Source organism: Aquarana catesbeiana, linkage group LG08 (assembly GCF_042186555.1).
Source record: "Aquarana catesbeiana isolate 2022-GZ linkage group LG08, ASM4218655v1, whole genome shotgun sequence".
Taxonomy (NCBI): Eukaryota; Metazoa; Chordata; class Amphibia; order Anura; family Ranidae; genus Aquarana; species Aquarana catesbeiana.
Genome location: NC_133331.1, coordinates 187,157,876 through 187,180,542, shown reverse-complemented (window position 1 = coordinate 187,180,542; position 22,667 = coordinate 187,157,876). Strand labels below are relative to the sequence as shown.

At 40.9% G+C, this 22,667-nt stretch overlaps 1 protein-coding gene across 3 annotated transcripts in view; it reads left to right on the top strand.

Annotated features, from left to right (window-relative positions):
• GRID1 (glutamate ionotropic receptor delta type subunit 1) overlaps positions 1-22,667 on the top strand; it is a 1,972,711-nt gene that overhangs the window by 1,842,021 nt on the left and 108,023 nt on the right. For all 3 annotated transcript variants that reach the window (XM_073596722.1, XM_073596723.1, XM_073596724.1), the window contains exon 14: positions 3,241-3,407. In XM_073596722.1, coding sequence (XP_073452823.1) covers positions 3,241-3,407 — 167 coding nt within the window. The remainder of the gene's footprint in view (positions 1-3,240; positions 3,408-22,667) is intronic.

Sequence of the window (22,667 nt, the reverse complement as noted above, 5' to 3'; positions counted from 1 at the left end):
TTTAGCTAGGAACCTACCGCTCTTGTTAACTTGTTCATATTTTTTTCCTAGTTGCTGCCAATTTTAGAAGGGTCTCTCTTATCAGGAAATTTAGGGGCTTCTCATTGTAGAAGCGGTGACACATCTGGGGTGTCATTGTCTGTCAAGAAATGTCGGCGAAAGGTGCGGATCTGGGCATTTCCTTTAAAAATGTCATTTTGCTGTGGTATTGTTCATTTTCTTTTTAGTGGTATGCGACATACAATGAAAAGATAACTTCACAGAATAGGTGGGCCATACAATATAGCATACAAATGATCAGCATCTAATTGCCTCCTACTAAAGATAGGGACTCTCAGAGTAATTACAAGGGAATAGAACTGTAAGACCCCTTTCACACTGGGGCGGTTTTCAGGTGCTATTGCACTAAAAATAGCGCCTGCAAACTGACCTGAAACAGCTGCTGCTGTGTCTCCAGTGTGAAAGCCCGGAGGCTTTCACACTGGAACAGTGTGCTAGCAGGATGGGAAAAAAATGTCCTGCTAGCAGCATCTTCAGAGCAGTGAAGGAGCGGTGTATACACTGCTCTTTCACCGCTCATGCCCATTGAAATCAATGGGGCAGCACGGCTATACCGCCGGCAAAGCGTCTCTGCAGAGTTGCTTTGCTGTGGTTTTTAACCCTTTCTCAGCCACTAGCGGGCTGCTAAAACAACAGTAAAGCACCGCTAATAATAGCGGCGCTTTACCGCCAACGCACCTCCCGCCCCAGTGTGAAAGTGTGCAGGGTACCCAGGTACCTAGGAAGTGTAAGACTAAGGATCTGCGTAAACGAGTTGTATAATCACTCTCCTTTCAATAGACATAAGTCCCATTATCCTCCATTGATACATGTCCCCTGGTGCAGGACCCAGGTCCCCATGCCGTTTTTTCAATGATTTTTATCGATGATGCTGGAATCCGACAAAAAGTTACAACCGCGAGCAGTTTTAAATTAGATTTTTTTCCTTTAGAAATGTCATTTTGCTGTGGTATTGTTCTAAACATGGGAAAGTTGTGCCACTTTACAGGCATACTAAGGACACCCCACAGGCAAGATATTTAAAGGAATATTTAATTTTTATTATTTCACTTTAAGCATCATTGAAATCACTGCTCCTGAAAAAAACGGTAGTTTTTAAAACTTGTTTTTGCATTGATCCCCATACATTTTTCATGACAATAACTTGCATATAAGCCTTTAAAATGAGCACTTTTGTTTTTTCATGTTAGTGTCCAATAGACTTTAACAGTGTTCCGCGGCTTTCGAATTTGCCGCGAACACGGCATAATGTTCGCTGTTCGGCGAACAGGCAAACACCCGATGTTCGAGTCAAACTTACGTTTAATTCAAACATCAGGCTCATCTCTAGTCACCAGATACAAATAGACACAGAAGCAGCAAACTAAACTATTAAAACACATGAACACTTGCCTACTAGTTGCTGATTCTAGTCTGGATGAAATACAGCAGGAGCTGTTGTGTGGTAGGCCATGTGCAATTATGTGTCTGCTTCCTGGAAACTATCCTTTAAACAATGTCACAGTCCTCCATTCTGGAGTTTTTGACCAAGCTGGAAAAGACAGAAAGTACCTGTCATTAAGCAATAAACACTATGATAATTATTAGGAAACAGCTATTTGCAAATAAAGACACTGGAGGGAAGCAGCTCTCTACATTTTTAGCCATTTGTTTCTTTGGAATACTCTACTACTAAGATTCTCAAACAAATTCATGATGGTTAAGGGTGGAATTATAGTGGGATTGCCTTTAATGTTTTTTTTTTTCTATTCCCTAGTGTTCACCTCCTGAAGAAAGCTGCTTACAGCCCACATGTCTATAGATTTATATATCCCTGTGTCCCTCAATGGACTCCAAAAAATGTGTTTGTGTTTAGTAAAGCTCTAACTGTTGGCTAAAAGCAATACCAAATATTATTATAATATATAATATAGTTTGTTTTCTATTTGCCTGACTAAAATGTTTTGTAGTTTTTTTTTTTTTTTTTATTGATTCCCGATCATAAGTACAAAAATATGCACAAAATCACTATACATGTCCTTTAAAGTTTTATTGGCACATAAAATATATATGCCTATTTAGACACCAGCTCAGATTTGTGATGTTTTTTTTTGGCCTTGCATCCCCATTCCAATCTCTTTTTATTATGATTTAAGGTTCCCCAAAAGCACCATAAATTTGTTTTTACTGTATGTTGTGCCCTCTGAAGCAGAATTTGGCTGCTACAGGCATATCAATGTTTGCTTTTAATCATAACTTTGCATACATAAGTTAGTTGGCACAAGATTTGTCTCATTGTCTCATATCACCAACATAGTCCTGCTTGGCATTTAACACACATTGGGGTTGATTTGCTAAGGGCAAATAGTCTGTGCACTTTGCAAGGGAATTTGCTCCAGAGCTTAGTAATGAGGGGAAGTTCTGCTGACTTCCATCATCCAATCATGTGCAAGCAAAAATGATTTTCTTATTTTCTTTGTATGTGATTGGGTATTATTTGCAAAGTGAAGCTTCACCTCATTTACTAAGCTCTGGAGCTAATTCATTTTGGAGTTCATCTGCACTTGCAAAGTGCACAGTCTATTGGCCTTTAATAAATCAACCCCATTATTTGGTATGCCATACAACTGCTGTAAGCCTGATACTGGTACCCCAACAATAGCATAGACATCTATACAGGATACACTTTTTTTCTTCATGTAGGCAAATGTTCCAATTTGTATTGAGCTTCTCATGAACTATTAAGAATTATCTGTTTTGGATTCAATAAATAGTGGAATCCCATAAAGGGAAGTCATCATTGTGTGTGTATGTGTGTAGGTAGGGAGGGGAGAGTGAAAGAGACAACCAGTGGAATGGGGGTCTATTTTCAGCCTGTTTAAAATGTAAAAGGCAAAATTCTGCTCCTTTTTAATGTTGATGGCTTTCTTGACTTATGCATCATTTGTTGTTGGACTATGTTTTTATCTTATGAAGTTCTTTATGAGGTGCCCCAAGTGACTACATGCTTAAGAACACATGCTTTGCCCTGGTATCTTGAATAAATTACTTTAAGGCTTGTATAAGCAAACACAATAAGTACAATAAATGTATATTTGTATTTCTTTCCTGATTCATATTTTTTGTTATAGTTTAATAATTTAGCATTTTATTTTATTCTTAGTTTTTAATACATTTCTACTCTACTTTTTTTTCTTCTAGGCAAAGAAAGGAAACTATGCATTCTTATGGGATGTGACAGTTGTAGAGTACGCAGCTCTAACAGATGATGAATGCTCTGTGACTGTCATCGGAAACAGCATTAGTAGCAAAGGCTACGGAATAGCACTCCAGCATGGCAGCCCTTACAGAGATATTTTCTCCCAAAGGTAATGCCAGCCTGCTTCGATTTGTTCTCTAGTTAACCTCTTTTGTACTGTAATAAAGTAGCTGATGCTTTATTGTGACAGCAGTGCACATATTCTCCACATGTCTAAATGTGAAAGGTGACATTGAGACTATGTAAGGCCAACATCAATGTGCCTTCATAGTCTACACTTTATTACATTTAAATACCCACCAGAGCAGTGTAGGGTTGACAACAGGATAGGAGTAAAACTAAAATGCTACATGCTTTTAAGATGTGAAAATGTGCTATATATTTTATATCTTGTAGACTACTACAAATTGATGATTTTAAATATTTTAATCAAAGTTAATGTCAATTCTCAGCTGGTAAAGCCCTGATAAGAAATGTACTGCGAGCATAGGCCAGCTTTAAAGAGAGTCTAAACTGTGAAAGCTGTGGCTAAAAAAAGTAGGCAGAGATCAAAGAACTAGTCACCAGTACTGGCCATGATCTGTTTGCAGCTGATCTTTACCTCATTACTGACTTACCATGCCTTGTTCATTCTTAATGGAGAAGCATAGAGATGTGCAATTTGTTTCGGTCAGAATGTAAATTCAGGTCCAATACCAGTTTAATTGTCTCCAACTGGTGAAATATTAACAGAGATAAGCTAACTAGGCCCTTACATGGATTATGTGACAATACCCCTACACTAGCCTGCGTGTGACAATTCAACGCAATACGTATAGCCTCCAAATATAAATTTTTCCACAGTATGAGTAAATATCTCACCATCAGGTATCAATGTAATGTCACCTCCACCTCAGGGAGGGATTTTTATAATACACTTAAGCTTACTTGTTTTTTGTTTTTTTTTCACTTCACTTTCATCTCAGAATGGTTAGTTGGGGAGCGTGACAAGATTCCGTTACGTATCTCATAAGCTCTCTCAGGAGTATTACCTATTTCTAATGTTGTGTTATATAGTTATGCAAAATAGTTCTAAGTACCTGGTCTCTACATAGAATTTATGTAGCCAAACTTAGTCATAATGTGTAAGTGGTAGCAATATCAGTGATTCCCCTCTGCACAGTCTCCAACTAAACAACCAATGATCTCCTCTGTCTGGCAAGATCAATCACTGAATGCCCCCTTCTTCCAAACCACACAGTGGTAAGCTTTGTGTATTATACCCAACACTCAACTTCCACCACTGATTATTCACGACATCAATGTACATAAGGTATGCTGATAACCCAGACAAGAGAGCAGGCTCTCACTTGTCGCCATTAACCATTAACAACCGTTACCCCTCCTATCTCAGACCTACTTACCATCTTACACCTACTCAGCTCCTAATGCCCTCACCTTTCCTGTGCTCTATCCCCCTCCACTCTCCTCCGCCATCACACCTTACACATGTGGAAGGCTGAAAGGATCTGGACAGCCGCACACCGGGATAAATAGATTAAATTCTTCTTTTATTCGTGAAATAGGATCATAGGGTACATAAGACACCACTGGAGTGGTACAGCACAACACTGATGCATTTCACACTTACATAAAGTGCTTACTCATAGTTGGTTAACATGGGAATGATAGCTACATATATACTTGAAATTTTGAAGACATGTGATCAAATAAGGATGAGATAATATGGAACAGCTAAGAACCAACCATGTGAGATCTCAGCACTCATTATTAAGTGGCCAGTATAGAGTGAAAACAGCCATGATTTAATAGATATAAGGGTGACAATCGAAAAATAAAAGAAATATAAGTAATATCAGGAGTATATACATGAAAATGTGTGTGAAGAAAGATCTAAATAAGGTGATGCAATCACCATGAATGAAACACCTGGATTCATGTATACATAAAAAATAAAAGTAAAAAACTTGACTAAAGAAGGAAAGAAAATAATAATGAAAAGCAAACAGTGAAAGAAAAATGTATAATAATAGTGATATGTGAGTAAAATAAAAAATAAGGAAGAGTGATAAATTACCGTGAAGCAGAATTAATGTTCAAAAGGACAAGAAGCTCACAGAGTAACGTGTAACGAAGATGTAAAATTAATAATGTGTGTTCTGAATAGTGAATATACAGAGTATTTATGAAGTGTTTAGAACCTGAAAAAGCTAGAGTAAAAAGTGAATATAGCATATGTAGCCAATATACAATGTTACTAATGAACGTGTCAGGTATACAAAGTTGCCAATGTGAAACAATATAGGTAATGAAAAGTATGCATAAATAAAAGACAAGCAAAAAATGTGTATAATGGCAAACATGTATTAATATGGACTATGTAACTGAAAAGAATGGATATTTTAACGATGTCTGTGATCTGAATAGTGAATATATAAAGTATTTATGAAGTGTTTAAGACCTGAAAAAACTAGGGTAAAAAGTGAATATAACATTTGTAGCCAATATACAATGTTACTAATGAACGTATCAGGTATACAAAGTTGCCAATGTAAAACTATATGAATAATGACAAGTATACATAAATAAACGACAAGCAAAGCATGTGTATAATGGCAAACATGTATTAATATGGACTATGTTCAGATCTGTGCATGCTTATCTATCAAAAATTAGGAGATGTCGTTGTGGACAACAAATCGATGTAGTGAAAAGAAGATGAGCTAATGTAACCGAAGAGAAGGGATATTTTAACGATGTCTAGGGATAAAATTTATGACAAAATACCAATGTGATGGGGATGTGGATGGATAATTGATGAGTAAATAAATGTATAGTATGTTCAAAACATAATTACACTAATGCCCCGTACACACGGTCGGATTTTCCGATGGACAATGTCCGATCGGAGCGTGTTGTCGGAAATTCCGACCGTGTGTGGGCGCCATCGGACATTTTCCATCGGATTTTCCGACACACAAAGTTGGACAGCAGGAGATAAAATTTTCCGACAACAAAATCCGTTGTCGGAAATTCCGATCGTGTGTACACAAATCCGACGGACAAAGTGCCACGCATGCTCAGAATAAATAAAGAGATGAAAGCTATTGGCCACTGACCCGTTTATAGTCCCGACGTACGTGTTTTACGTCACCGCGTTCAGAACGATCGGATTTTCCGACAACTTTGTGTGACCGTGTGTATGCAAGACAAGTTTGAGCCAATATCCGTCGGAAAAAATCCTAGGATTTTGTTGTCGGAATGTCCGAACAAAGTCCGACCGTGTGTACGGGGCATAATAAACCCCCATGGCCAGTACCGAGATCTCAAATGTTTAAAACAGACATAGAGAAAAAGACACACAATAATTGGTATGAATAGTCCATAATCACTTGGCTCAGGATCTAAAGAGAAACACAAACATATTACAAAAATATACTCCAAAACAATGATATTAACAAGAATAATACTTATAGGACAACCATGAGCTAAAAAATGAATGTGAAAAATATTAAACAATCTAATGCCCCGTACACACGGTCAGATTTTCAGACGGAAAATGTGTGATAGGACCTTGTTGTCGGAATTTCCGACCATGTGTAGGCTCCATCACACATTTTCCATCGGATTTTCTGACACAAAAAGTTTGAGAGCAGGATATAAAATTTTCCGACAACAAAATCAGTTGTCGGAAATTCCGATCGTGTGTACACAAATCCGACGTACAAAGTGCCACGCATGCTCAGAATAAATAAAGAGATGAAAGCTATTGGCCACTGCCCCGTTTATAGTCCTGACGTACGTGTTTTACGTCACCGCGTTCAGAGCGATTGGATTTTCCGACAACTTTGTGTGACCGTGTGTAAGCAAGACAAGTTTGAGCCAACATCCATTGGAAAAAATCCTAGGATTTTGTTGTCGGAATGTCCGAACAAAGTCCGACCGTGTGTACGGGGCATAACACAAAAACATAATAAAAATTTCTGTACTATAAGATATACAAATGTATATATAATCGTCCGAAACGTAAATATGAGGCATGGGGTGTTTGAATGAATTAAATCATTTTGCACTCCATGAGGGAACTCTCTTGGATGGTTCTGGTAAAATGACTGTAAATGTAAATATCAGTGTCATTAATATGAGTGTCGCTAATATAAGAACCTATAGGGAGTCCAACCAAACAGCACCTCGGAATAAAACCAACAAAGGAACACCTTACAGCCCACACCATCGATATACACTCTAAACTCCTCTAAGACAAATAATAGCCTTGAAGATATGGCACCCTCTCAGACAAAAGATAACAAGCTCCTCCTAAAAATGATCTCTCTCAATGCACGCGGCCTCAATATAACAGAAAAAAAACATTCCAGAACAACTTCTATCAATGCAGAATGTAAAGACAAATTTTGGATTATGCAGAGATTCAAATGCATCCCCAAATGAAATAGTAATGAATTAGTTGAAATTCGTTTACTTTCGTTTTGTTTAGCCGGCCACCATGTCCTCAATAACTGATGGCCCATCAGCTGTCAGAGGACTTCCCCTTCGGGTCCCCTTTAGGTCTGGTATGGATTATAAGGGCCCCCCCAAAATCTATACCAGACCCTTATCCAAGCATGCAGCCTGGCAGGCTAGGAAAGGGGGGGCGAGCGAGTGGCCCCCTCCCTCCTAAACCATACCAAGCCACATGCCCTCGACATGGGGAGTGCTTTGGGGCAGGGGGCAGGGGGGCTCTGCCCCCACCCCAAAGACAACCTTGTTCCCATGTTGATGGGGTCAAGGGCCTCTTCCCCATGACCCTGGGTGGTGGTTTTGGGGGTCTGTGGGCGGGGGGCTTATCGGAATCTGGAAACCCCTTTAACAAGGGGACCCCTAGATCCCAGCCACCCCCATGTGAACGAGTACCCCTACCCATTCACCAAAAAAGTATAAAAGGTAAATAAAGACAGTACACAATTTTTTGACAATTCCATTATAAAAAATCAAAAACAAAACAATGTTCTTTGGTGTAGATCCATCACCAATCACGCCGCCCGTTGGACCCAAAAAAAGAAAAAAATGCTGGCCTTGTTGAAGGCTCCCCACCATATGCCTGCTCCTCTGTCTTACAATTCCTAAATAGCTAAGGGGTGGCGTCAACTTATGATGTCATTGGATGAGCCCATCCCCTTGTGATGTCACTGACTGGGGCATGCTGGGCCGATGATTTCACAATGGGGCGGGGTCACCTACTGCCATTATCGGGTGACGCTGGCCCTTAGCTATTTAAGACATGACAGATGGAGGAGCAGGCAGTCAGCGGGGAGTCTTCAACAAAACCAGAGGGTTTTTTGGGGATCCAGCAGTTTGGCAGGCCTTGTGATTGATGATGATTTTTTAATAAAGGAATCGTCAAAAACTTGTGTACTGTCTGTATTTACTTTTTATACTTTTTGGGTGAATGGGTAGGGGTACTATGTACCCCATATGCATTCACATGGGGGGGCAGGATATGAGGGCCGCTTGTTAAAGGGGGCTTCCAGATTCCAATAAGAGCCCCACAACCACCACCCAGGCTTGTAGGGAGAAGGCTCTTGTCCCCATCATCATGGGGACAAGGTGATTTGGGGGCAGAGCCTCCCCTGCCCCAAAGCACCCCTCCATGTTGAGGGCATGTGGGCTGATATGGTTCAGGAGGGGGGAGAGGCTCACGTGCCCCCTTTCCTGGCCTGCCGGGCTGCAGGCTCAGATAAGGGTATGGTATGGATTTTGGGGGGACCCCACGTTGTTTTTTTATCAGAATTTTCTATTGCCAGCATCCTTTTGTTTACGTTTAAGCTCTCAGTGGGGAAGCCCACTGACAGCTAATGAGTCATCGGTTGTTAATGACGTGGTAGCTGGCTTCCCAGCCCGCTCCTTAACAATGAGCTATTCTTCACACTGAATACAAATCGGTTGAAACGACAGAATTAAACAAAAAATAAAATGAAATTAAACGGATTCTGAAACGAATCAATGAAACAAAATTAGTAACATAACAAATCTATCCGAAGCAAATTTTTCCATTCTGCACATGTCTAGAGGAGCAGGGTTTAGTTTCCTCAAGTCAAAGATAGCCCTGATAAATGGCGATCTGACAATCGGTGGGAGAAGCAATAGGGGTCTCAGAGAAAGCACAGATCTACAGAATGAATGAGGCAGAAGCAGGCAGGCAGATCCTTTAATTGCAGATCTTTAAAGAGGAGGTCCAGGTTCCTTCAGAAAAAATGAAATACCGTAGCTGCTATAAGGGAACAGGAGCCCTCTTTTTTTTTTTTTTTTTTTTTTTTTTTAGGGTTTCAACCACTTTAACCACCATATAGCAGAATGACACGGCAAAGTGGTTTCAATATCCTGATTGGGCATCATATAATGTCCTCAGGATATTAAGCCCCAGGGGGCACGCATCGCGGCGATCATTGTTGCGGGGTGTCACCCCGCAACACCGATCTAGGTAAAGAGTCTCTGACGGAGACTCTTTACCACGTGATCAGCCGTGTCCAATCACGGCTGATCACGATGTAAATAGGAAAATCCGGTGATCGGCTTTTCCTCACTCGCATCTGACAGACGCGAGTAGAGGAGAGCCGATCAGCTGCTCTCCTGACAGGGAGGTCTGTGCTGATTGTTTATAAGCACAGGCCCCCCTCGGATCCCACCCAGGACCACCAGGGAAGCCACCCAGGACCACCAGGGAAGCCGCCCAGGACCACCAGGATGACCGTCCACAATGGACCACCAGGTATTCCCCCTAGACCCCCAGGGAAATACTAATCTGTACCCAGACAGCTGCCAATCAATGCCAGGCAGCTGCCAATCAGTGCCCACTCACAATGCCTACCACTGCCAGTGCCAACAGGGATGCCTATCAGTGCCTCATATCAGTGCCGTGTATCAGTGCCCATCAGTGCCACGTTTCAGTGCCCATCAGTGCCCAGCAATGCCGCCTATCAGTGCCCATCAGTGTCACCTATCAGTACCCACCAGTGCCACCCATGAGTGCCCATCAGTGCTGCCTATCAATGCCCATCAGTGCTGCATATCAGTGCCACCCATCAGTGCCACATGTAAGTGCCCATCATCAGTGCCCGTCAGTGCCTGCTCATTGGTGCCACCTCATCGGTGCCACCTTATCAGTGCCTGTCAGTGCCGCCTTATCAGTGCCCATCAATGAAAGAGAAAACTTTTTTATTTACAATTTTTTTTAACAGAAACAAAAGCAAAACTTTTATTTTTTTCAAAATTTTTGGTCTTTTTTTATTTGTTTAGCAAAAAATAAAAACTGCAGAGGTGATCAAATACCACCAAAAGAAAGCTCTATTTGTGAGAACAAAATGATAAAAATCTAGTTTGGGTACAGTGATGGATGACCGCGCAATTGTCATTCAAACTGCGACAGCACTGAAAGCTGAAGATTGGTCTGGGCAGGAAGGTGTATAAGTTCCCTGTATTGAAGTGGTTAAGCATAGCAAGTGCTCTGCAATTTTTCAGAAGGAAAAGATAAACTTTTCTAGGCACTTCATGGGTATAATTAACAGATATAAATGTTTCATATAAGTTAGCAAATCTTCATGTTTTGAATTCAGGTGCATTTGAATCTTTAGTTGAAGATTATGACATGTTTAGGTAAAAATATTTAATAGCAGCACACAGCTTGATTAGAATGGACATAGACTGTTATTCCACATTGCTATGAAGCTAAGATAACATAGTCAAGATTTTCAGTTCTAGATGGTTACATATTTGGACTGATATTTTTTGTATAATTACCAGAAATAGCTTGCTGTGTTAATTAGAAGCATGAATTTTAGAGCTGGATCTGATCTTTTTTAAATAACACTATGTAAAGAGCATTACAATTATATGACCCAAAGCAAGCAAGCAAGTACAAGCCTTCAACATTTTCCTGTAATTAGAATAATGAAAACCAGTGTATGATGTTTATGGGTTACTGGACCCCTTTGTAGCTATATTAATCAGATGTTTGTAAAATTCCATTTTCATGTTAAACCTATTTTGCATACTGTTTTTATTTAATAATATAAAGTTTTTTTTGTTAAATCTGAACTCCATGCAGATATCAAAGACACAAAGTAATGCACTTCTATATACATTAATACTTTAGTAAACATATTTTAAAGCAAATACAGTATCTCACAAAAGTGAGTACACCCCTCACATTTTTGTAAATATTTTATTATATCTTTTCATGTGACAACACTGAAGAAATTACACTTTGCTACAATGTAAAATAGTGAGTGTACAGCTTGTATAACAGTGTAAATTTGCTGTCCCCTCAAAATAAGTCAACACAGCTATTAATGTCTAAACCGCTGGCAACAAAAGTGAGTACAGTCCTAAGTGAAAATGTCCAAATTGAGCCCAATTAGCCATTTTCTCTCCCCGGTGTCATGTGACTCATTAGTGTTACAAGGTCCAAAAAAAAATGAAAATGTCCAAATTGGGCCCAAAGTGTCAATATTTTGTGTGGCCACCATTATTTTCCAGCACTGCCTTAACCCTCTTGGGCATGGAGTTCACCAGAGCTTCACAGGTTGCCACTGGAGTCCTCTTCCACTCCTCCATGATGACTTCACGAAGCTGGTGGATGTTAGAGATCTTGCGCTCCTCCACCTTCCGTTTGAGGATGCCCCACAGATACTCATAAGGGTTTAGGTCTAGAGACATGCTTGGCCAGTCCATCACCTTTACTCTCAGCTTCTTTAGCAAGGCCGTGGTCGTCTTGGAGCTGTGTTTGTGGTCATTATCATGTTGGAATACTGCCCTGTGCCCCAGTCTCCAAAGGGAGGGGATCATGCTCTGCTTCAGTATGTCACAGTACATGTTGGCATTCATGGTTTCCTCAATGAACTGTAGCTCCCCAGTGCCGGCAGCACTCATGCAGCCCCAGACCAGACACTCCCACCACTATGCTTGACTGTAAGCAAGACACACTTGTCTTTGTACTCCTCACCTGGTTGCCGTCACACATGCTTGACACAATCTGAACCAAATAAGTTTATCTTGGTCTCAACAGACCACAGGACATGGTTCCAGTAATCCATGTATTTAGTCTGCTTGTCTTCAGCAAACTGTTTGCAGGCTTTCTTGTGCATCATCTTTAGAAGAAGCCATGAAGACCAATTTGATGCAGTGTGAGGCATATGGTCTAAGGACTGACAGGCTGACCCCCCAACCCTTCAACCTCTGCAGCAACTCTAGCAGCACTCATACGTCTATTTACCAAAGTCAACCTCTGGATATGATGCTGAGCATGTGAACTTAACTTCTTTGGTCGACCATGGCGAGGCCTGTCCTGAGTGGAACCTCTCTTGTTAAACTGCTTTATGGTCTTGGCAACCATCCTGCTTCTAAGTTTCAGGGTCTTGGCAATCTTCTTATGGCCTAGGCCATCTTTATGTAGAGCAACAATTCTTTTTTTTAGATCCTCAGAGAGTTCTTTGCCATGAGGTGCCATGTTGAACTTCCACTGACCCATATGAGAGAATGAGAGCGATAACACCAAATTTAACACACCTGCTCCCTATTCACACCTGAGACCTTGTAACACTAATGAGTCATATGACACCGGGGAGAGAAAATGGCTAATTGGGCTCAATTTGGACATTTTCACTTAGGGATGTACTCACTTTTGTTGCCAGTGGTTTAAACATCAATGGCTGTTGAGTTATTTTGAGGGGACAGCGAATTTACACTCTTATACAAGCTGTACACTCACTACTTTACATTGTAGCAAAGTGTCATTTCTTCAGTGTTGTCACATGAAAATATAAAAAAAAATTTACAAAAATGTGAGGGGTGTACTCACTTTTGTGAGATACTGTATGAAATCAGTGTACAGTAAGTATCAGCCTCTTGGAATCTTTTGTAGAGCACAGCTCTGATTAGGAGAGCGAGAAGCAGCACAAGGAGCCAATCAGCTATGCTGTAGTGCAAGGAGAATGCTGGCAGGAGAGAGAGCAGAATGATGGACAGAATAAGGGAAGAGCCCATTGGTCTGCTGGGACCAGACCTGTAGGTTTTGGCTAACTGCAGTAGAGAAAACACAGATTTTCTGCCCTGCTTCACAGGGCTGTGCTATATCTCAGGATTGGATGAACAGATGCACAGATTAGTAAGAAGATACCGTTTGGTAGGTGGTAAGATGGGTGTTAGAAAAAAGTTTAGCAACTACCTCTATGGTGACAGGGAAGTATGATATCTGTAGAGTGGGGAGTTCATCACAAATTGTTTGTTTTATTCTTATTTTTAAAATAATTGGCAATCCCATGGGCAGTGAGTGAGTTAGCAGGTATAGGTAGTGGAAGATGAAGTAGAGAGTTAAAGGTAGAAAATAGCTGATGAAGACTGGATGAGAGGGTATTAATGAGAGTAATTAAATTAAGTCTAATATAACAAAAGGTAAAAAAACATAAATATATAACAGTTAATATATAATATAATCCACAGTAGGGCTCCCAAATGTGTTAAAAAAGACAAAACATGTCCTTAATAGTGAAAAAAAATATATAGATATACGATGAAGCAATGTTCCATTATATATATAATGAAGCTGCCATTCACTCTCGTGTTTGGCAAACAAACTCAAAGATTTGAAGAGCCATTGTAAAACGCCACACTCCATTCACATGCCTCTCTCTCAGCTTCTCACCCAACGTGAATCCACAAGCCCTACAACACAAGATGGCTGACACCACGCACCATCACCTGACGACTCCACGCCTCGCGTGAGAAGTGACGGAGCAGCATGCCAGCACTTCCACCACACACACATACATTGATTGATTTTGCACTCTTCAAAAAGGACTGTCTTTTTTGTGTGGAGTCACAAGACTATTTCATGTTTATATTCAATATATATATATATATATATATATATATATATATATATATATATATATGCACATTTCTTCATTGTATATCTATATCTATATGTTTCACTATTAAGGACATTTTTTGTCTTTTTTTTTTTTAACACATTTAACCACTTAAGCCCCGGACCATTTGGCTGCCTAAAGACCAGAGGACTTTTTACAATTTGGCACTGCGCTGCTTTAACTGGTAATTGAGTGATCATGCAATGTTGTACCCAAACAAAATTTGTGTCCTTTTTTTCCCACAAATAGAGCTTTCTTTAGATGGTATTTGATTGCCTCTGCGTTTTTTATTTGTTTACAATATAAACGGAAAAAGACCGAAAATTTTGAAAAAAAAGATATTCTCTACTTTTTGTTATAAGAAAAATCCACACTCAATTTTAGTCATACATTTAGGCCAAAATGTATTAGGCCACATGTCTTTGGTAAAAAAAATGTCAATAAGCATATATTTATTGGTTTGTGCAAAAGTTATAGCGTCTACAAACTAGGGTACATTTTCTGGAATTTACACAGCTTTTAGTTTATTTAGTTTTATTTAGTTTAGTCTATCTTATTTCTTGAGGTGCTAAAATGGCAGGGCAGTACAAACCCCCCAAATGACCCCATTTTGGAAAGTAGACACCCCAAGGAAATTGCTGAGAGGCATGTTGAGCCCATTCAGTATTTAATTTTTTGTCCCAAGTGATTGAATAATGACAAAAAAAAAAAATGTTTACAAAAAGTTGTCACTAAATGATATACTGCTCACACATGCCATGGTTGTATGTGGAATTGCACCCCAAAATACATTTTGCTGCTTCTCCTGAGTACAGGGATACCACATGTGTGGGACTTTTTGGGAGCCTAGCCGCGTACAGGGCCCCGAAACCCAAGCACCACCTTCAGGATTTCTAAGGGCGTACATTTTTGATTTCACTCCTCACTACCTATCACAGTTTTGAAGGCCATAAAATGCCAAGATGGCACAACCCCCTCCCCCAAATGACCCCATTTTGGAAAGTAGACAACCCAAGCTATTTGCTGATAGGCATGTTGAGTCCATGGAATATTTTATATTTTGCCACAAGTTGAGGGAAAATGACAAACTTTTTTTTTTTGCACAAAGTTGTCAGTAAATGATATATTGCTCAAACATGCCATGGGCATATGTGGAATTACACCCCAAAATACATTCTGCTGCTTCTCTTGAGTACAGGGATACCACATGTGTGGGACTTTTTGGGAGCCTAGCTGCGTACGGAGCCCCGAAAACCAATTACCACCTTCAGGCTTTTTGATTTCCCTCCTCACTACCTATCACAGTTTCGAAGGCCATAAAATGACAAGATAGCACAACCCCCCCCCCCCCCCCCCCCCCCCCAAATTACCCCATTTGTGAAAGTAGAAACCCCAAGCTATTTGCTGAGAGGCATGGTGAGTATTTTGCAGCTCTCATTTGTTTTTGAAAATGAAGAAAGAAAAGAAAAATGTATTTTTTTTTGTTATACAGTATATTCACCTATCATATGTCCATATCTACCATGAGCCAGGACACCTCCCCGGGCAATTCCTTCCTTCTATCTTTTCGTTCTTCCTCCTCTCTTACTTACTTTTGTATATTCATTATATAAATAGTGATACTTATTCTTTACCCTTCTTACTTACATCGCTTACCTTCTAACTAGACAATTCTATTCAGTCTGAATATTTGTTTCTCATTTTTATCCTTACGCCTTTTATTTATAACGTTCATAAAGTAAACTAGTTATAAGATGGTTTTATATATACCACTTTATTGTAAAGTATTTTGAATCTATAATATGTGTCCATACATTATATTCTTTTATTTTTCTTTATGAAAACTCAATAAATACATTTAACAAGGAAAACATTTTTTTTTTTCTTTTTTCAATTTTTAAAACTTTGTGACAAAAAGCGAGGTCTGCAAAATACTCACCATACCTTTCAGCAAATAACTTGGGGTGTCTACTTTCCAAAATGGGGTCATTTGGGGGGGTTGTGCCATCTGGGCATTCCATGGCCTCCGAAACTGTGATAGGCAGTGAGGAGTGAAATAAAAAATTTACACCCTTAGAAAGCCTGAAGGCGGTGCTTGGTTTTCGGGGTCCCGTACGCGGCTAGGCTTCCAAAAAGTCTCACACATGTGGTATCCCCGTACTCAGGAGAAGCAACAGAATGTATTTTGGGGTATAATTTCACATATGCCCATGGCATGTTTGAGCAATATATCATTTAGTGACAACTTTGTGCAAAAAAAAATTGTCTTTTTCCCGCAACTGGTGTCAAAATATAAAATATTCCATGGACTCAACATGCCTCTCAGTAAATAGCTTGGGGTGTTTACTTTCCAAAATGGGGTCATTTGGGGGGGGTTGAACTGTCCTGGCATTTTATGCACAACATTTAGAAGCTTATGTCTCACATCACCCACTCTTCTAACCACTTGAAGACAAAGCCCTTTCTGACACTTTTTGTTTATATGAAAAAATATTTTTTTCGCAAGAAAATTACTTTGAACCCCAAAGCATTATATATATATATTTTAAGCAAATGCCCTACAGATTAAAATGGTGGGTGTTTCATTTTTTTTTCACACAGTATTTGCGCAGTGATTTTTCAAACGCACTTTTTTTAAAAAAACACACTTTTTTTAATTTTAATGCACTAAACACACTGTATTGCCCAAATGTTTGATGGAATAAAAAAGATGATCTTAGGCAGAGTACATGGATACCAAACACGACATGCTTTAAAATTGCACACAAACATGCAGCGGCGATCAACTACATACATTTTTAAAAGCCTTTAAAAGCCTTTACAGGTTACCACTTTAGATTTACAGAGGAGGTCTACTGCTAAAATTACTGCCCTCGATCTGACCTTCATGGTGATACCTCACATGCATGGTGCAATTGCTGTTTACATATGATGCTAGACCAATGCTTACGTTCGCCTTTGCGCAAGAGCGGGGGGGACAGGGGTGCTTTTTTTTTTTTTAATTATTTATTTTGCTTTTTTATTTTATTTTTAAACTGTTCCTTTCATTTTTTTTATAATTTTTATTGTTTCTCAGGGAATGTAAATATCCCCTATATTAGCAATAGGTAGTGACAGGTACTCTTTTTTGCAAAAATTGGGGTCTATTAGACCCTAGATCTGTCTAGTCATGAAATGCTTGTAGCTTCTGGTTTCTTAGGCCATAGAGGTGATTGGAGCCATTCTGGTCTCTGATCAGCTCTATGGTCAGCTGGCGAAACCACCGTCTGCATTCTCAGGTTCCCTGTTGGGACAGGAGAGCCAGAGAAAACCATGGAAGATGGTGGGGGGACATTCCCTCCCACTGCTTGTAAAAGCAGTCTAGAGGCTAATTAGCCACTAGGATTGTTTTACATGAAAGCCGACCGGTGGCTGAAAATAATGATTCCTAAGTTGATACCTAAACCCGCAGGCCTCATTCTGGTATAACCTCTCAAAGTCCAGCAACATACCAGTACATTGCTGGTCCTTGTTGGGCATATATTGTAATCTTTTTTTTCATGCAACCTGTGGGCTGAATGAAAAAAAGAGATTGATTGGTGGGTATGCCCACCGTTAGAATACCTCCCTTCATCCACCCACTAATGATGGGCATACATGCGCCATTTTGTTTTTAACTGCGGTGATGAAATCACCTCCTATAGTGCTGGAGTCATGGCTGTATGTATTGTGGGAGCAAACGCTGTTGCTGTCAAGATGAATAAATCCGTGCTGCAACTGAATGGCATACCTGCTAAGCAAATGATGGTTAACCATAAAACAAACTAACATTACAGTAAGACATTCCATGCCTGCAAAGCAAATACAAAAAAACATAGTAAAAACAAAAACATTTTTTAACGCAACCTGTGCCTAAAATATATATATGCCGAAGCATTGGGGCATATGCCCCAAAAGTTAGGAGCAAATCGCTCCTTCACCCTGCTGCCCCTATGCTTCGGCATATATGCTCTTTTTTTTAACTGTGGTGGTAAAATCTCCTCCTACAGCACTGGAGTCACGGCTTTATGTATCGTGGGAGCAAACGCTGTTGCTGTCAAGATAAATAAATCCGTGCTGCAACTGAATGGTGTACCTGCTAAGCAAATGATGGTTAACAATAAAACAAAGTAAGATTACAGTATAACAGTAAGACATACCATACCTGCAAAGCAAATACAAAAAAAAAATAGTAAAAAATAAAACATTTTTAACGCAACCTGTGCCTAAAATATATATACGCCGAAGCATGGGGGCATGCGCCCCAAAAGTTAGGAGCAAATCGCTCCTCCACACCTGATGCTCCCATGCTTCAGCATATATGCTCTTTTTTTAACTGTGGTTGTGAAATCACCTCCTACAGCGCAGGAGTCATGGCTTTATGTATCGTGGGAGCAAACGCTGTTGCTGTCAAGATAAATAAATCCGCGCTGCAGCTGAATGGCATACCTGCTAAGCAAATGATGGTTAACAATAAAACAAACATTACAGTATAACATACCATACCTGCAAAGCAAATAAAACATAGGAAAAATAAAACAGAGAGAACGATAGATATAGAACAATAGTGAGCGAACAGTAGAGCGGACAGTAGAGAGCGAACATAAGAGAGAGAACAATAGAGAGAGAGAAGAAAAATACAACCACAACTATTTTTGACTTTTTAATTTTTTTTTGTGTTTTTGTGTGTGTGTGTGTTTTTTTTTCACTTTTTTCACTTTTATAAAAACTGTAAAAAAACTATAACACTATAAACTGAATGTTGCAGATTAGGGTCTCTAAAAATGTGATGGCCATCACAACTTTCGAGACCTCGAGACCCTGTGTACGTGTGCCTATGACTGTGTGGTGCTGTAACCTTTGCTAATACTCAACTAGTGTGTGATAGCATTTGAAACAGTCACCAATGCAAAGACCAGGTTGGTAAGGACAGGAGGGACAATAAAAGCGGGTGTCACGCCTAAATCCGCTCTTTCTACAGACACATCTTCTTTGATGGTTTGTTTGGGTGGGGGTACCAGAGAGGACATGCCGAAAATGCCTCTCATGCAGCCGGCTTACTGAATTTGCGTTGGGAAGTTGAGCCAGAGCACCGTCTGGAAACAGAAGGGCTCTGATGATCTCTTCCTGGAATTTAAGGAAGGATCCAGTCCATCCTGAAGCTCTGTATAGCACATGAGCAAAGCCAATTAAAATAAATAAACAGACACTTTTTTTTACCAGCATCTGGCCTTATGGGCAATTAGGTACGGCGCCAACAACTGGTCGCTGAGGTTCACCTCTCCCATATTAAGGTTATATTCGTGGACACAGAGGGGTTTCTCCACAACACCAGTCGCCATAGGAATTTGGACCATCGTGCCTGCGTGAAGGGAGGACAGAACGAAAACATTATTATTATCCCTCCACTTCACAGCGAGAAAATTATTACATCTCAAGCAGGCTCTCTCCCTCAGCCTAAGACGGGAATCTACAAGCCACTAGGGAAAGCCCCGGCGATTAGATCGCACGGTGCCATATGCGCCAATTTGATGATCAAACAAGTGACTAAAAAGTGGCACTCTTGTGTAATAATTGTCCACATACAAGTGGTGCCCCTTTCCGAATAAGGGTGACACTAAGTCCCACAAGATCTTACCAGCACTCCCTATGTAGTCAGGGCAGTTCTCTGGCTCTACGTAACTATCTCCTCCCTCATAAACCAGAAAACTATGTGTATAGCCTGTGGTCCTGTCAAAGAGCTTATACATCTTGACCCTGTATCTGGCACGCTTGCTGGGAAGATACTGTTTGAATGACAAGTGGCCAGAAAACTTAATCAGGGACTCATCAATGCAGGCAACTTGATGGGGAGTAAACAAGGCTGCAAAACGTTGGTTAAAGTGTTTTACAAGGGGCCAAATTTTGTAGAGCCGATCAAATTCAGGGTCACCCTGAGGACAACAGAGTTTATTGTCATTGAAATGCATGAACCGCAAGATCTGCTCCTATCGTGTCCTGGCCATGGAGGCAGAGAACACGGACAATATGACCGCAACTCACTCTTTTTAGTTATGCCCATGAGGAGGGATAGGCCCAGGAAGGTCTTAAATTTGGAGACCATAATTGGTCTCCAATCTCTGGCAAGGGTCAGCTGGGGATTAGCGGTGATGAATTGAGCAGCATATAAATTGCTTTGGTCCACAATAGATCTATAGAGATCTTCGGTGAAAAACAGCGAATAAAAATCAAGTGACGTAAAATCAACTGTTTCCACCTGAATTCCGGGTTGGCCAATGCATGGGGGAAGTACGGGTGCTGCAGAAGTGGTGGGTTCCCAATTATGAGTGGCAAATGCAGCAGGAAGGGCACTATGGGCTCAACAGGCCTGTCTTTGTCTTCTTCTTGGTGGCAGCGGGACACTACTCGTGCTTGCCACCACACCAGCTTGAACTGCACTTATGCGACTCTCCACATCACCATGTGTTACTGCAGTGCTGGATGTATGACCAGGATGTACTAGGCCCCTGGTGCTTGCCAGTTCACCAGAAGGAATAGTGGTTCTAGTACTGGCTCTCTGCTCCATACGAGGGACCTGCGGTTCTAGCACCTCAATGGAAGCAGAAGAAGATCGGGGTCTGGTATGCCTGACCTTGGCAGGGACCACAACTCCGTCATCAGAGCTATCTGTCAGGGTGCCGCTGCTGTCTACAGGTTCATATTCTGAGCTTGAATCTGACAGATGAGTGACTTCCTCTTCACTATCGGTCATGCACAGAAACGTGTAGGCCTCTTCACTACTGTGCCTTCGATTTGCCATTTTGGTCTCTAAAGTTAGTGAGACTCACAGGTAAAAAAGCTCCAGACTGTTAGCGACTGATTCTAACGCTACCAAAAAAACTGTTATGCCCTGTACACACGGTCGGACATTGATCGGACATTCCGAAAACAAAATCCATGGATTTTTTCCAACAGATTTGGCTCAAACTTGTCTTGCATACACACGGTCACACAAAGTTGTCGGAAAATCCAATCGTTCTAAACACAGTGACATAAAACACGTACATCGGGACTATAAACGGGGCAGTAGCCAATAGCTTTCGTCTCTTAATTTATTCTGAGCATGCGTGGCACTTCGTGCGTCGGATTTGTGTACACACGATCAGAATTTCCGACAACGGATTTTGTTGTCGGAAAATTTTATAGCAAGCTCTCAAACTTTGTGTGTCAGAAATTCCGATGGAAAATGTGTGATGGAGCCCACACACGGTCGGAATTTCTGACAAGGTCCTATCACACATTTTCCATCGGAAAATCCGACCGTGTGTACAGGGCATTAGTGTTCACAGGGATCAGGCCTGACTCTGCGAATGCTGCAGTTAAAAGTGTTGTGTTTTGTAAGTGTCAGTTATCGATTGATACTGCACTTGGGTGGGCTGGGCGGAGGGGCTAAACACAGGTGCTAGCAGATATCTAGGCTGATCCCACTAACACTGCATTTTTGGGTACCCTAAATTGTTGGGGACGCTAATATAGATCTGATCAGATCAGATATTGATCTGTTCAGACACTATACTCCTGAGGGTGGCGTATGGTGCGTGCATGGGTGTTAGCAGTACTGGCACTGATCTGACGCTGCCTGGGGTGACGCAGACCCTATCTGATGCTAAAACCTAACTTTGATCACCTGCTGGGTGATCAGGGGGTAAACCTTTATTGGGTAAAATACGGCAGGTGCTCTGACGCTATTAAAAAAAATCTAGCTAAACTGTGTCACCCGTGTCACTTATACTGTGATCACAGGTGACAGGGGGTAATCAAGGGGTTAAACCTTTATTGGGGGGTTAGGGGGGGTCCCTAGACCTGTCTGAGCTTAAGACTAATTACCCTAACACTGATTAGTGTCACTAATGACACCAGTACAGCGATCGAAAACAAAAATCTGAACGCTGCACTGGGTGACACAGTGACAGGTGGTGAAGGGGTTAACTGGGGGGTGATTGGGGGGTGAATTGTGTGCCTACATGACCTGGTGTAAGTGTAGTGTTGTGCAACTCACTTTTAGATGCTCTCTCCTCTCGGTCTGGAATGGAAAAGACAGACATGAGGAGAGATGACATCACTTCCCCTGTCAGAGTTTACAGTTACACAGACAGGGGAAGGATATCATTCGTCAGGAGCGGTCATCAGGTCCAGGCCAGATTTCATTGGCCTGGGCCTGGGGAATGATCAGTTCCTGATCGAATCCGATTGTTGCGGCCGGCGGGGGGGGGCGCATGCCCCCTTGCCGGCAGCGCGCCTGACATAGCATAACAGCGATTCGTCTGCCTGTGCCATTCTGCCGCAGTACAACTGCGGCGGATGGTCGGCAAGCGGTTATGAGGGATACTGTGGATTATATTATATATACACTGTTATATATTTATGTTTTCACCTTTTGTTATATTTAT